This window comes from Quercus lobata, chromosome 4 (assembly GCF_001633185.2).
Source record: "Quercus lobata isolate SW786 chromosome 4, ValleyOak3.0 Primary Assembly, whole genome shotgun sequence".
NCBI classification, from domain to species: Eukaryota; Viridiplantae; Streptophyta; class Magnoliopsida; order Fagales; family Fagaceae; genus Quercus; species Quercus lobata.
In genome coordinates this window covers 67249709-67266163 of record NC_044907.1, presented here as the reverse complement: position 1 = coordinate 67266163, position 16455 = coordinate 67249709, and the positions used below count along the sequence as shown (strand labels likewise).

The window sequence follows — 16455 nt, the reverse complement described above, 5'->3', positions numbered from 1 at the left end:
GGTTTGCTAGTCTTGGCATTTCAAATAATGGCAAAATGTCCCAGACCTTCAAAATATGAATGTAATATGAATTCTCCTCAAGTATGTCAACCGTCCAAACAAGATTTAGCAGCCCATTGACCTTGTACTGCTCTAATAATTGGGAAGAAGTTCCATGATGATAAAAGAGTTTTTTTCATTTCGAGAGGTTGACGCCAACCATTTGCAAGACTTTCCAATAAAGTAAGCACATCTTTACAAGTCTCAGCATTTTCAACTTTCGACATGGATTTCAAAAAATCAATAATTAAAGAGACTGATATTAATAAATAAAAAATTAGTGAGGGTCAATTCATTATTGTTTAAACCTAATGAATTGAGGAATATGGAATTCAAATTCCAAAAGCCTCAGCCTCCTATATTGAATATATCTATGCTTTGGTTCCTAGCATAAAATTGTAATTAAGAAGTAAATGGAAATTAATTAAAATTAACTCACTTGGATATGTAAAATCAATTTTAATATGTTGTTCCCCTGATAACATCTGTTCAAGGGGAAGAACAAAACTGAGACACAATGATTAAATCTTTTTCACTTCATTTTTTGTGCAGTTTTATTATATTATGAACAAACCATACTAACTTTATGGACAAGTAGAAACTGAGGTCAATAAATTCTTCATACTGTCAAAAAGAAACTACCATATATGAAATAAAAAAATTTTCAGCTCATACTTTTTGACAAAAGAAGCATAGGAACTGGAAACAATAGTTGATGTATCATTAAAAATAGTAAAAGGAAAAAAATAATTTAATCAGCATACCTTCCATCTAGCCTTTTTGAATAGAAAGGAATCCATGTTGAGTAAAATGTGTATTTGGTTATGTTGAACCAAGGCAATTGTAATAGCCTGAGCCAAGCTTTTGTCTTCATCAGCATTGTAGAAACACCCCCGCTTCTTGGCATCGATGACTAAATCCTTCCAAATAGTGCACCTTTTAATTAAAGTTGCTTCATCTCCCAATATCCAAAGGCAATGCCTGCAAAGTGAAAGCGTGCCTATTAATTGCAAAAGCCACCACAGCCTCAAAATATGTCAAGACTCAAGTATTCAATGTATTACCTTGCACAGGTTAGTGCCACATTTGCTCTTTGACGATTTTTAAGAACACCAACTACTCCATTAATATTGCATCTGACAGTAGAGACAATTATCATATCCTCCTCACCACCCTGGAACCCATCAACAGAGTGAACACTAATTGAGAAGTCATCATTAGAATCAGCACTGTAGTTTTTCACCTTCTCTCCAATTGCATAGACTTGTGCCTTGTATGGTGAGATGATACCAACTTTGACTTTCTTCTTTGTGAAAACAGATTCTTTAGCAGTGGCAAGAGAAACAAATAAAAGAGAGAGTCATTGTACTCATAAAATGATCTATCATCAAGCTGACCATAATTTAAAATTCCTAGTCTAACATTCAGCAAAATTGAGACTCGGATTAGTTCCAAAAACATACCTTTGAAAAGGCTTGCAACTATCTCAGACACCACAGCAACCTCAACCATATTTTTGAGACTGTGGCTGCTATTGAATTCCTCTTTTCCATGTGCTACATTAACGAAAGAGTAGGAGTCGAACATATTTCCCTGAAGGAAACGCTTCTCATGCCTTCTTTCTTTGACATTGGGACCATCCAAAATCTGATTTTCATAGAACACCCTATTTGGAAATAAGCTTATGGATGGATGCATCCTGTGCTGGACATTAAGAAGTTCTTTCTTTTGTCCTAGCAATACCAGCCTCTGGAGCAAACTTCTTCCAAATTCAGCTTTCTCAGAAACCTAATAATAGCAAATTTTAAGGATACATAAAATCTATTAATAATTCATAAAGGCAGAAAGACAGATAAAACTCTAAACCTTGCTTTTAACCATCGCAGGAAGTTGCTGCTCATCTCCAATGAGAATAGCATGGTGGAGGCCAGGAAGTTGTAAAGGAATGGTTGATTCACATTCCTTAAGCTGAGCAGCTTCATCTATAACCAGTACTTCCCATTTAACCAATTACTTCATGCAATTTAGCAAAACTTGATACAGTGCAGAAAAATAGACATGAATTCTCCAGGCAGAATTTTTTTATCTCATCCCCGCATCTAAAATCTGGAACAGCGAATTTTTGGGGAAGAGATCTAAGTATCCGAAGGCAATCTTTTCTCACAAAACTAGATTTCATTAAGTTACCAAGTCTGCTTTGTTCATTTTCACCAGAGAGTTGCTTTAATCCTTTATCAGCAACGGTATCAGTACACAACAATGTTTCAAGAGATCTGAGAAAATCAAGAGCCAAGTTCATGTTCTTTACCACTTCTAATGAAATAAAAGTAGGTAAGTGTGCATACAAATTTACAATACAGTAATTGAGACGCTTCAAAATGCAATCAAATCTTCTCTGAATAAACTCCTCAAAAGATAAAGGATCATCACATTTGTTTTGTATTTCCTCATTCTCTAATTTCTTTTCCTTCTCAGAAGGAAAAATCTCCAGTGTTTTCTTGTTTTTGTTTTCATTTAAGACTTGAACAATAAACTTTCTTTATATTTTTCTTGCCCTTCTTGTCTTCAAAGGATTGATCTTTCCCTGGATCCTGTTTCTCCCTTTATTTTTAGACATCCCTTCAATTTTGCCCTCCTTATTGTCTGTCATGCTTCTTTCATTCAATTACAACTCATATTGGCGTTTAGGGTCCTCCAGCAAACACATCATTGATAGTAAACTACCTTTCCAACCAGATGATGAAACAAGGCATTCATATAGTATTTTAACACAGTTATCAAGGAATACATCAAGGAGGTCAGGACGATCAAAAATCTTCATTTGCTCACTATTCCCAAACAAAACCACATCTCCAAGCCCATAAGTATCATATTCAAGTGACCCTGTCACATTCTTTAGAAGCCGCTGCGTCACTACTAAAAGAGCAGTATTGGTTGGGGCACATGTAAGTGTTCTGCATTTCATTCTAAGAAGAGAGCATAACATGAAACCTACTGCCTTGGTTTTCCCAGTCCCCGGAGGGCCCCATATTAGTTTGACAGTACTCTGATGGTGGCATTCCCTAGTTACCAAGCAGCTTAAAACTGCATCTTTTTGGGAGTCATTTAAATCAGAAGAGCAGATTCTGTACCTAACGTCTGCAAAGGCAGCACTGCAATTTTTTTTCCAAAAGGCAGGCAGTACAATTTCTGGCATTCTACATGATGTAAAGAAAGGTTCTCAAAATTAATTATTGCCAAGAATAATATCAAGCCAAAATACACTTTTTGTCCCTAACTCGAGCGATTTTAGTTTCTAAAGTTTAAAGTGAACCCTTTTTACCCTTAAAATGATCACTTTTAGTTCATGTAGAGTGATGACATGTCAGTTTTTAGTTTACCACGACATTTAAGGGACTAAAAAGCGATCACTTTAAATTTCTAGGGAAAAAATCGCTCATGTACTAAATATTAGAACCAACAAGAACATATTTAAGCCTAATATCAATATGCCAGACGAAATAAGCAATAATTCTTACCACTGAACTATATTGCAGCACATTCTGAATGATGTTTAAGTTCCCACCTTCCAGCTTAGAGTTCAACGCCATAAAGAGTCTCTCTTCTTGTTCTTGTCTTTTTTAAACAAGATAGGCTTTGAGGATAATATTGTCATACAACTTTCTTGCCTCACACTCAGAACAAAAGCAACAAGATAGGATCTGTTGGGCTTACTAAATCCGCAATGCATTTTGGTCTCACATCTGTTATGGCAATGAGGTCCCAAGCCACAGGTTCATATCTCCCACCACGATCCTTGAATTTCCTCACACTTTCAAGTGTAACATGGTAAAAGAGGTCTTTGGGTGTTTTCCATTTCACAAATTGTTTGACAAAAAATATTTCACGTGTAGGTGCTTGAGATAGAGTTGACATGCCTGACAACAAGTCAGCATGTGTTTCTTCAGCAAGTGGATCACAGAATGAGGCCATGTACTCTTTCATCGAGGAGAATGACTGTGGGATCTTTCTCATCTGTTAGAGGATCAATAATTATCATCAGAAAGCAGATAAGTACATGTAGCTTTTTTTTTTTTTTTAATGGCCAATAAGCACAGGTAGCTAGAATTGTGATAAACATGATATGAATATAATTGCAAAGCAAGGCTATATCTTTGCACGAAAAGAACTACATCCAACTCCAAGTTACCATCAATTTTGTATCAATTAGTTAAATCAAATCACAATAAATGAACTCAGTGCATAGGCTAACAACTACACATAATACCAAGTAGTTGTAGCACATTATCTTTGCCTATCATGATGAGGATTTTAGAGTAATTATTTAATACTCCAGAAGCAATATTTCTATCTCTAAGAGATAAAGAAGTCAATACGTAAAGGGATTTGATTGCCTCATATCCGAACACATCATGTGTAAAGTATAGACATTCTTAAAAAAAGTGGACACTTTGTGTGAAAGTGTGAACAAACTATACATTAAGGAGTGTAAAACAATAATTTTAAATATGTAAAAGTCTGGGAATCAGCTACCAAGTGAATATGGAAAGGATACTATTCCAACTAGTACAATTCAAAAATGCAATGATTCAGCAATACATGAAAAAGAAAGTAAGACTAAAAGGGAAAAGAAAATGGTATTTTGGAAATTTTTTTTTTTTTTAAAATAAAAATAAATAAGTAAAACCGTTCTGTATAATTATAATTGGTTCTGTTATCCACATCTACAATGAGGAGGAGAGTGAGGGCTACATGGTGGACAAACCTGGTATTTGTAAAGATCTTCATTGAGAACATCCTTGAGAGACCAAGAGAATACCAAATCTACTAAGCCTCTACCCGGAATTTCTTCCTTCTTCACCTCAGTCTTCTTCTGCATCATTATTTCAGATGCTTGTTATCTTCAGTATACTCAATATATCATTGGCCAAAATAACTATGACACATGTATATTACTCATTCTAGCTATCATCCACATGTTTTGACATTTTTTGTGTTTGGGTTCTGATCACTTTTACATTTATACTGTATATTAACATATTGATCAATAGATAGCTCAACAGGTCCTAGTAAATGAAAGGCCTAGAAGGATCACCATATCAATGGACTTACATGTATGCCTTTTGGTCTTCAATCTGGTCTATTCATTTACGTTTTATATGGTACGAGTCATTTTTCACAGACATTAAATAATTGGAGAAAAAGAGATACAAATACAATGCACACAGTCCTCGAACACAGCGCATAGCAGTTGCAAGGTTTGCACCTCTTGGTATGAACATGCGAGCAAAGTAAGTTGCATGGTGTAGTACTACAACGTACCTGGTTTGCACAAGCCACGAACGCTGTGGATATTGGTGAGCATATGTGTACGTGACACAAATTATTGAGCATGTATAGTGGTTTTTTTTTTTTTTTTTTTTGTTTTGTTTTTTTATTTTATTTTATTTTATTTGTGGAGCAAGAATAGTTAAATATGAGCAAATAACAACTCATAATGAGTGTGAGAATGAGTAGCCTTTTTCTTAATTTCTTTCTCAGAAAAACAGTGAATGAATAGCAGCCCTTGTCGACCGCTTTCTTCTTCTTTAGTGTAATTTTATTTCCCATATGGATTGGTCATGGACTGAAGAATCAGAATCTTTATTATTTTCACTTCATAATTTTTGCTTCACTTTATGACTTTTGCTTTAACTACATTCTGCCTTTTGAGATTACAAGCTTTTTTTAAGTTTTAAATTTATTAGGAAAATAATGACAGCCAATGTGCTTCACCATTTGAGATAGTCTACAATAGTCTAGAGCTCTGTTTTATATACACAGGAACAGCCGAACAGAGCCTTGATGAAGAAGGAATAAAAATTCTAACCCACCTAGGATTGAGTCCCGTTACCAACGGGAGTCTGTTGGTGGACATCTATAAGGGTTGGTTGCATCCAAAAATGATAGGCTTTAACTTGAGAGCCCGGCCCGAAGGCTGGCGTAATCTAGCTAACTACTCTTTTTTTTTTTTTTTTAAAGAATAAAAATAAAATGGGGGTAATTACACTCCTCTTCCAGGTTTGGAAAAAGAACACTCCACCCTAAATTTGAAGGAAAAAAGCACTCCCCTCTCTTAAGATTCGAAGAAATTAACACTCCAACCCCCTTTTGTTTATATTAGTAATGAAATGTTTAAAATTTTCATTAAAATCTCTTTACGAAAATTTAACCATTGTTAGTAAAAAAATATAATTGATAAATTTAGAATAAAAATACAAAATTTATCAAGCATCAAAACACTTACAAGCAGGGGCAGCCAACAAAATTGGAGGCCTAAGTCGATATATTTAAATGGGGTCTTTTTATTATCACTTAAATAATTTTTTTAAGGAACCTACTTAAATAATATTTAACTAGTGTTTAATATCATAATTTTTATATAACAAAAATTTATTCTTTTTTATTTTGTATTACTTTTTTTTTTTTTTTGGTTGGAAAAATGCTAAAGCTATAACAAATTTTACTATAATAAAACTTGCAAACGATGTAACAATGAATGTGATTAGTGATACTTCAAGAAAATAATAAACAAGCATTTGAATATATAAAATTAGGGATATTATAAATTTTACAACATGAGACTTACAAAGATGTATCAACAATTACAAAAAGTAATTCAAAAATGTATTTAATAAGTTGTTGATGTTCACAAATCATATTAATTGTCCCATCAATTTATAAGACCCATGTACTTAAATTTATAGTATTTCTAGTATTTTCCAATCTAAATTATTTTTTTATGAATAATGACACATATATTTGTAAGACCCATGTATTTAAAGTTATATTATCTCTAACATTACTCAATTCTATAAGATTTTATAAATGTAGAAAAAAGATGCAAAACTAATTTTTTTTCCTACATCTCAAATTTTTTTTTTTTTAATATATCAAATTTTGCCCCAATTTTTGGGGCCTTTCTCTAGTAAGGGGCCTTAGGTGGTGGCCTAAGTGGCATAGGCCTAGGGCCGGCCCTGCTTACAACGGAAAATCTTGCCATAATCTGTTAAAAAAAAGAATAATAAGCAAAATTTACACTTAATATTTTAAAATACATTTTAAATAAAAATTTAAAATAATGAATTTTAATTATAAAATAAGATAATTTTAAAAATCCACCCAAGTTAGTACACAATATTTTTAATATTAATTTAACAAAGTTTGCTCAATTACATGTCAAGAGGGGGAAGTTTTTTTTTTCCTTCAAGTTTGGATTGGAGGGTCGTTTCCCCAAACCACAAGGGACGGGATAGAGAAAAGAGATCGACTTAAGTTAACAAACTAAAACTTATGGCATGTGAGAAACGCATGTCTTCATTTAAGCGTATTCACACTTCAGTTCAGAGTGTCTTAAGTGCAATGCCGTCGTTTTATTGTTAAGCCGGGGTCTTTGTTGTAAAACGCTACCATTTTATTCCTGGGGGCTGATCTTCAGTTCATGTTGCTTCAGAGGTGAGTTTTAACATCACTTTGTTTTGAATCTTCTTTATCAGATCAGCAAATATTTTCAGGCAATGTTTGCATCTCAAATCTCAATTGACACATTTTTATGTTTCTAAGTTCAACGAAGCTATTCAAAACTCCAAATTTTTTTTCCTAGTAATATATATATATATATATATTCAATAGAGGCATGACAATATTTTCTATCCTCTCATTTTTCATTTCAACCAAATAAAAAAGTTTAACATCCCTCCACTTTCCACCCCAAATCAAATATCACAAGATAAAACTAAAATCTCTTCTATCCCTTCACTTTTCTATCATTTCCCTATTTTCTATCCTTCTACTTTTCCATCTCTCCAACCAAACGGACCCTTAATGACACTAACTCACAAAAGGAAAATATTAACACAAATCATCCTTGTCTCATTATGCTTATAATATAGCAGAATGAGGAAAAAGAAGGAATTGGAGAGAGAGACAGAGAGAGCTATCTGCACTACCACATCCACAAGAGCTCCTTTTGGATCTGTTGTCTCTTAAATCAAAAGTTTGGACTCAAGGGTAAGTGTAGTTATGTGAGGTAAGTGAAGTCTGATTAATGCATGGCTTAAAACCATGCCTTATATAGGTTTAGGACATGCCTAATGTCCATCCTTGAATAAGGATTGAAGCTTTTGGTTGTTGTCTACTTCAAAAAATGGCAACCTTTGGGTTTTGTTCTTATTTGAATATTAGAAACTTTTTGATTTGTAACTATTTTGGCTAATATGTTGACCAAACCAGCTTTGTTGTGCTCTCTTAAGGGAAAGTGATCCCCTGAAAAGGGGATTTAGTCAGTTAGCACTAAGCGAGATCATATATTACTTTTCCATAGTGGACTGTGGAGGAAATTAGTTCGAGATTTTGAGCAAATATAAGAGATCAGTCTAGGTGTTTTTTTTTTTTTTTTTTTTTTTGTGTTTGTGACCAGCACATGGGCTTGCTCATGGGCTCATAGACTTTGCAAGTATTTCCAGCTCACTTGGCAATCTCTATCTTTTAAGTCCATGAGTACTACTAGTTCTCTCAAGACATTCACATCTTAAATTGCAATGCTCAACTAGGAATCTTCACAAGTTTCCAAAACAGTGCCATGTTTATGTCTTTCCACAATTGATAAAAAAGTTAACATGTAAATACATAAATAATTAGTACTATCGAACTCAAGGGGAATTTGTATCTAACCAAAATAATAATGTAAAGTCTAAACTAACCTTTTGAAGTCTAGAGGATGTTTGTCAATTTACTGATTGACTAGTTTGATATTGACTAGAAAATTTTCTTTCACATAAGGTAATACTGGGAAAAAAATTTGCTAGTGTACACCGCTGACTGTCATTTATCTCATGAGTAGGTACTAATTAATCATGAGCAGCCATGTTGTTTCCTTTGACTTTTCTCTTTCTTGGTTGCTATAATATTATTCTATGAAATTCATAAGTCGTCTAGAAGATGCAAGATGTCTCCTTAATCACAGCCTCTTGTGTATCTTAGCATATGAGAACATGTTGGATGGGGACACTCAAAAGCGAGTAAGGTCTGAGAGCTATATATAATTCACAATCAGAAACTTTCTAGTAGAGAATAGCAGGTGTTCATTTATTAGACTGAAATTGTGCATTTGACTGTTTTGTATAGGTTGCTGCATCACTGTTGATGATCATGATGCAATGCTAGTTTTATTGTCTTGAAGATCAAGCATTTTGTGCAAATAAGACCAAAATACTTTTTTGCATGCAATTACGGAGAGATGGACAGTAGTCTTTCTCAAGAGAGTATTGTATTCTTAGTTCAAATCCTCTAACCATAGTAGAGTTTTTCAATATTTTAGAAAAAGAAAAGAAAACAAGAACAAATGTGCGTTGAACGTAGTTAAGATGGGCAGGACATGTATAATATGTAAGAAACATGGCTGGTGATGGTTATGATCTTTGTTTGAGGAATCATGACTACAAACCCAATGATCTACATCCAAACAGAACAAGAAGTGATAATTATAGATTTATCCATATTAGCTAGAATCCAATAATAATAAGATATTAAAAGTTAAAAATAATAAGTCTCACAGCATTTTCAAACTACTACTTAAATTCAAATATTTACTCAATGATTATCATAAATTACTAGTTGTCCCAAGAAGAATGTAAACATACCTCATTAGTCATCAGGAAAATTTCTTAACCATTTCGTGACATCACTTCTCCCCATAGTAGACTTATTTCTGCAAATCATATTGATTGGAAAAACAATAAGTTCTTCAAACTAGCCTTCAATTTAACATGCATGTTTTCTCACATGAGAGAAAGCAAGGAAAAAAAATGACATGAGGTTCTGATTATGCAAATTGAAGCCTTCAAAATACCAGTCAAAAAAAGGTTACAAAGGAATTATTTTACAATGTTGCACACCAAAATAATAATAATATATGATATATCACTAATGATAATTAGATGTGTCACAAATCAAGAACTACACTGATAATGACAAAAGCTATTATCAAAAGTAATTAGTGATCTAATACTGTATGACCTAGGAATTTTCCATTTAGACAAGGACCACCAAAAGTCAAAGGAATAAAAATCACCTGTACTTGGTCACATTATGTGCAGTATCAGGATTTCAACAAGTAGCAGTGCTAGTTGGCCTAAGCATAACAAAACTTGCTGTTCATGTTTTTAACTGACACATTACTCCAATAGCATGGTAACTCCCATTCAACAATGTAATGCATGCTTAAAATTGAATAAAACCTTCCCTACACTCTATTTAAATTTGTTTAAGCTATTCTAAAGTAAGACAAATTGACTAATAAAATAATTGCTGAAAATTTGAACTTGTTACTTACTTAAAAGTTGTAGATGATGATTCTGAATCATCCCTCATACTGAATGAAGCCAATGGTTCTGATAGTGATTGCACAGGATCAGCTTCAGTACAACTATTTGAGCCAATCGACTATCTCATTGGAACAACCAAAGACCTATAGCAAATAAAACTTTGAGTTAGGTTTCCACAACACAAATTTTTCCCAAATTTGAGAAATCCAACATAAAAGTTTAAATTTTCTTCTTTCCCACACCCTTCAGGCCTAAAGCACATATTATAGAACAATGCTCTTGCTTCAGTAGTAATTATTAAAATATATCAAGGTCTTCTCTCTCCCTGTCTAGTTATACTTAGGTGTGTACGATAAATATATATATATATATATATATACTTATATTAATAGATGAAGAATCTTGAACTGCCTTCTAAAACTCTAACAGATTTCTTTGGTTGAGGCCAACTTGATTATTCCATGTTGCCTCCAACCAGGAAAGCTAACTAGAATAGGTGGTTAGCTGAATTTGTGTTTATCCCCAACGTCAAAGGTTCAAAGGCTGTAGAGTAGGGGGAAAAAAAGTTCACCATTTTGACTTCAAAAATCACATCTTCCAACAATCGTGGAAAAAATTAAAAGCTAATTGACAAGCATGAATACAGACAAATGCATACCTGGTGAGACTTTTATGTTTGCAGCGATTCATCTTTTCCACTGTGTAATTCTCAAATAAGACTTCAAGACGATTTACTAGTCTTGGCATTTCAGATAATGGCAAAATGCCCCAGACCTTCAAAATCTGAATGTAATATGAATTCTCCTCAAGTATGTCAACCGTCCAAACAAGATTTAGCAACCCATTGACCTTGTACTGCTCTAATAATTGGGAAGAAGTTCCATGATGGTAAAAGAGTTTTTTCATTTCGAGAGGTTGACGCCGACCATTTGCAAGATTTTCCAATAAAGTAAGCACTTCTTTACAAGTCTCAGCATTTTCAACTTTCAACATGGATTTCAAAAAGTCACTATTGAAAGAGACCTATATTTATAAATAAAAAATAAAAAATTAGTGAGGGTCAATTGATTATTGTTTAAAACCTAATGTAAACAGAGCCATCAAAGCCCTGTTGTCCAAGAACAATACCGACAGCCAATTTTGGAAATTTGCGACCAACCCAGAAAAATATGGAATTTTCAACACTTTGATGATTAAACCATTTTGGCATCTCAGTTTCCCCAAAAATAATAGTACGCTTGGAGAACTGATTTTCATATTCAACGCCCTCAGTTTCAGATGGGGAATGATTGGAGAACTGCCGATCCATTGATATGTCCCCATCTTCAGATTCAGATGGGAAGTAATTGGTGCTTCTTGCACTACCACATACGCTATTTGGTGAAATCCCAATAATTTGTATTACCTGCATGCAATTAGAAAATTCAAGATATTTTTTCATTTAGCAAATCTCGCAAAGTATTTAGAGAAAGTAACAAAAATTGTTTCTTTATATATATCTTAAAGAAAGAGAGAGACCTGATTCAATAGCCCGCTTGCTGATTGAGAATTGTTCACAGTTACCCATTCTGGAAGTCCTTGAATTTCACGTAGAAGCTTGCAATTCGTAATAGAAAGGGATCTTAAGTTGGGAAATCTGCTAATGCTTTTAGGGATGGTAACAATATTGGTTTCAAATAATTCTAATACTGCCAATGCGGGGAAGTAATCAGGCTTCGTCAAAAGATCTAATTCAATTATGTCTTCATAGCCCTCGGAAGAGCTATCGAAAGAATTGCACGTCGGTCTCAATTTGGTAGTAGAAGTCCGCAATTCCCGAAGCTGTTGCAATTTACAAATGCTATCTGGAAGATCCCGAAGGTTTTTGCAATTATGAAGGATTAATCTATCAAGCTTAGTGAGATGCTCGATTGATGAAGGCACCTCTCTAATACCACTCCCACTTAAATCTAAACCCACTAAACATTCCATTTCTTCATGAAAATCGGGGAGCTTCTCAAGCCTTGAGCAGCCAGTAAGAAAAAAAGAAAAAAGAGATTTCAACCTGAGTTGGCTTGGAAGAAACTGAAGTTTTATGCAACCACTGAGTTTCCATCCACAAAGCTTTTCAAGATATCCAAAGCATTCATCAATCTCAACTAAATTTACACAATCAGAGAGGTCCAAATCCCATAAATTTGGGGCCCATAATTTAGGTAATTTAACTAATTTTTCACAATAACGGAGGTTCAAATTCATTAATTTTGGGGCCCAAAATTTATGTAATTTAACTAAATTTTTACAATAAGAGAGGTTCAGATACTTTAAATTTGGGGCCCATAATTTAGGTAATTTAACTAAATTTTCACAATAACAGAGGTTCAAATTCTTTAATTTTGGGGCCCATAATTTAGGTAATTTAACTAAATTTTTACAACAAGAGAGGTTCAAATACTTTAATTTTGGGGCCAAAAACTCCAAATTTGGGGCCCATAATTTAGGTAATTTAACTAAATTTTTACAAAAAGAGAGGTTCAAATACTCTAAATTTGGGGCCCATACTTTAGGTAATTTAACTAAATTTTTACGGTCAAAATGGCCCATTAGCATTAATTTTTGAAATATTTAGCAACAGAGCACTGTTTCGGAAATAATTAGGGAAGTACCACTTTTTCCGAAAACGCCGCTATAGGGCCCGAAAACGTCACTATAGGGCTTAAAAAACGCCACTATAGGGCCCCTTGAACCTGTTATGGGGACTTCTAAAAAAATTTTGCAGGAAAACGCCGCTATAGGGCCCAAAAACGTCACTATAGGGCTTAAAAACGCCACTATAGGGCCCCTTGAACCTGTTATGGGACTTATAAAAAAATTTTGCAGGAAAACGCCGCTATAGAGCCCAAAAACGTCACTATAGGGCTTAAAAACGCCACTATAGGGCACCTTGAACCTGTTATGGGACTTATAAAAAAATTTTGCAGGAAAACGCCGCTATAGGGCCCGAAAAAGTGGTATTTCCCTAATTATTTCCGAAACAGTGCTCTGTTGCTAAATATTTCAAAAATTAATGCTAATGGGCCATTTTGGCCAAATTTTTACACTTAGAGAGGTTCAAATTCTCTAAATTTGGGGCCCATAATTTAGGTAAAATCCTAATAAATTCACAATCTTGAAAATTGACGTCTTTCATATTTTCTAAGCGGCACTCCTGTAGGGTGGAAAAAATCAAAAGTTAACAAAAACAAAATTTGAAATAAAAATTCAACAAAAATCCCAATTTAAAAATACACATAATCATACCTGCTTGATTAGCTTTGGCAATTTGATGCGACTGTGTGGCATCTCAATGGCAACAAGTTGTTCAGGAAAATATTCTAATGGCCAGTGAAAAGGATAATGGGGCCACTTAAGAAGTATTAAATTGTTGGGAAGAAATTCAAGTGGTTTACATATATGTACATTCTCAACTATTAGAAATTTGAGATTTTCCATCTTTCTGAAAGCTTCAGTGTGTAGTTGCACCTTTACTTGTTGAGGCGAATGCAACATTATGCCTCGAATGTGTTTTGAACCCTAATTGGAGAAGCATCAAGTCAACCATAGAAAATAATAGAATTTTCAAAATGTAAAATGAATTTGAAATTTTAAGCCAAAAAAAAATATTGATGAACTAATTTTTATAAAAAGTTAAAAAAATTTAAAGAAAAAAATACAGTACTTGTAGCTAGTGAAAAAGAAAAAAAAAATTAAAGAGCAAAACAATTGAAGAAAAAGAACTTATACCTTATCTGTAGTTAGTACTTTAAGTGAATCCTTATAACAACATAACCTGCTACGTTTTCTGAGAATGTCTAGTGCTTCTTGTCGAACAACTTCCTTGCCCATTTGTTGAATCAAGTCATGCATTGACAATCTACCAAATTCGTCAATAGTTATGAGACATTTATTAACAAGTCTCGGAATACCAAAGCCAGGACATAATCCACAAGCATCTAATATCTTTACAACATAATCTTTGTTCCATCCTTTGAAGAAACATGCAATATCGAGAAAAATATTTTTCTCGGCTTCATGCAATCCATCGTAACTTACTCTAAGTATTTTTTGAATGTCTTCATTAGGGATTTTGTTATAAATATCTAATGCACTTTCCCATTCATCTTTAGCTTTTCCACACAAATCACGAGCTATTATTTCTAGAGCTAGTGGAAGGCCATTGGCAAAATCTATGAATTTAGTTGCAAGTTTAGAATAATCTTCATCATAAAGTTTGTTTCCCGAAAAGGCATGGCCTTTGAAGAGTTGAAGAGCTTCATGTTCGTTTAATTGCTCGACCTCGAATTCCTTGACCTTGTAAGTTGTACAAAGTTTTTCTTTAAGGGCAGCTAACAAGCATCTATCTCTTAATGTTAAAATGACTCTACTTCCGGGAGCAAACCAATTACATTTTCCAAGCAAATTCTCTATTCTTGTCGAATCATCGACATCATCAAGAATTAAAAAAACCTTTTTACAGCGAAGTCTATTTTCTATTAAACTGATTCCTCTAAATTTGTTGCCCACTCTCCAATTTTCATCCACTAAGATGTCATTAAGAAGTTGCTCTAGTAGTGTGATTATGCCAGCATATGTCCCCAAATTTTCTCTGACATTCATTAAAAAGCTGCTTCCATCAAATTGTTTAGAGATTTTATTATAAACAGCTTTTGCAATTGTAGTCTTTCCTACTCCGGGAAGGCCATGAATCCCTACCATGCAAAATTCATCTAACCCAATATCTAAAAGTGACTCTATGGCCTCTGCACGAGAATTTATTCCAACAGGGTATTCAGCAACATATAACGGCGTCCAATTTAATATAGCAATTGATATCTCTTCAACAATGTTTTGAATGAAGTGAGATTCAGATTTATATGTAGAGCAACTGACAATCACATAGCATAAGAAAACATATAATTAGTTAAACTAGAAGATAAACTATGAATTCAAGATATCAAATTGTGAGTTATAACACACAGCTGACACGTTTTAAAATAAAGTAAATGGAATATAATTCATATCTTTGATAACTGTCATTGATATTAACATCATATTCGAAGTATAAAAATATATGAGAGAAACTCGTAATTGGACCCTTGTAGACTAACTAACTTTGTACTAGATGATATGATCAAAATAGAATACTTTTGCATGCAATGGTTATGACAAACCAAATTAGCCGTACAAAATTAGTAAACTCATGAATCATGATATCAACAATTAGATACATACCCTTTCTTGTAATGCCATCCAGATGCATTAGCTACTTTTCTTAGAGCATCCCTCCACCTCTGCACCTTATCCATGTTATTCTTGAACTTCATTTCATGGTTAGCCAGTGCCATTCCAAAGTTTCCCTTTTGATTTCGTATTTCTGATGGATCAACATTGTAAAAAACTGGACGAATTTGAACCTCTTGGTCCTTTTCTCTACAGTCAACAATCTCAGCAAGTTCATCCAAGCACCATTTGGACTTTGCATAGTTTTCAGAGAAGACAATAACCAAAATCGATGAATTTTTTATGGCTTGTATAAGTTCTTCCGAAATCTCTTCTCCCCTCCGAAGTTTATCATCGATGAAGGTATAACAGCCTTTGTCACACAAAGCCTTATATAAATGACTGGTAAAACCTTCGCGGGTATCTTCACCTCTAAAACTCAAGAAAACATCATAGTTCCATCAGCGAGTGGAAGAAAAAGAAGAAGAGGCTCCTTCATTGTTCAAGAAAGACATCATGGGATCTATAAACAGAAGATTAAGAAAGGAGTGAATTGATCAGAGAAAGAAAAAGGAATCAGATCAGTGCATCAGGTAATGCGTTTGAATGCAATCGGAGAGAAGAAAGTATGAGAGTGGGGTGTAGGAAAACGAAAAATGCATATCTTTTTTTAAAAAGAACATTGTAAACACACGTCTACAATTTTTCTTCCTTTCTTCCAAGAAGGTACCTCGTAAAAGACTATCAGTACTGTAAACACTAGTTTTAAGTACAGTAACACTTTAACACGCGTTTTCCACACTAATATTCATTC

General features: G+C 33.8%; 2 protein-coding genes and 1 pseudogene across 4 annotated transcripts; all 3 read right to left on the bottom strand.

Moving 5' to 3' along the window:
- Positions 1–794: 794 nt before the first annotated feature.
- Positions 795–3235, bottom strand: LOC115985658 (annotated as a pseudogene).
- On the bottom strand, positions 2660–12933 carry LOC115984011 (probable WRKY transcription factor 19). Of its 3 annotated transcripts, XM_031106887.1 has the most exons (7): positions 11922–12933; positions 11062–11808; positions 10412–10546; positions 9720–9787; positions 4805–4912; positions 3558–4053; positions 2660–3236 (listed from the first exon to the last, which is right to left on the bottom strand). In XM_031106887.1, exons 1-2 carry the CDS (start codon positions 12639–12641, stop codon positions 11479–11481), a joined length of 1050 nt encoding a protein of 349 aa, XP_030962747.1. In that variant the 5' UTR covers positions 12642–12933; the 3' UTR covers positions 2660–3236; positions 3558–4053; positions 4805–4912; positions 9720–9787; positions 10412–10546; positions 11062–11478. The 3 variants fall into 3 exon arrangements, with proteins under 3 accessions (XP_030962747.1, XP_030962744.1, XP_030962746.1); XM_031106884.1 differs by lacking the exon at positions 9720–9787 and having other exon boundaries at positions 11922–12925; XM_031106886.1 differs by lacking the exon at positions 10412–10546 and having other exon boundaries at positions 11922–12925.
- A 519-nt stretch (positions 12934–13452) lies between these two features.
- LOC115985657 (disease resistance-like protein DSC1) lies at positions 13453–16455 on the bottom strand. The gene is made up of 4 exons (XM_031108578.1): positions 15654–16455; positions 14166–15306; positions 13683–13955; positions 13453–13590 (listed from the first exon to the last, which is right to left on the bottom strand). The coding sequence occupies exons 1-4, from the start codon at positions 15764–15766 to the stop codon at positions 13453–13455; spliced, it is 1665 nt and encodes a 554-aa protein (XP_030964438.1). The 5' UTR covers positions 15767–16455.

What these genes read in the sequence shown, in the direction of transcription:
- LOC115984011 (XM_031106887.1), bottom strand. Translation starts at nt 12,641, where the DNA reads ATGAATTTGAACCTCCGTTATTGTGAAAAATTAGTTAAATTACCTAAA. An exon ending in CAAGCGGGCTATTGAATCAG is followed by an intron (nt 11,809 to 11,921) that starts GTCTCTCTCTTT and finishes AATTGCATGCAG; the next exon opens with GTAATACAAATTATTGGGAT.
- LOC115985657 (XM_031108578.1), bottom strand. Translation starts at nt 15,766, where the DNA reads ATGGCACTGGCTAACCATGAAATGAAGTTCAAGAATAACATGGATAAG. An exon ending in GGATGGCATTACAAGAAAGG is followed by an intron (nt 15,307 to 15,653) that starts GTATGTATCTAA and finishes TGTGATTGTCAG; the next exon opens with TTGCTCTACATATAAATCTG. An exon ending in TGCCAAAGCTAATCAAGCAG is followed by an intron (nt 13,591 to 13,682) that starts GTATGATTATGT and finishes TCCACCCTACAG; the next exon opens with GAGTGCCGCTTAGAAAATAT.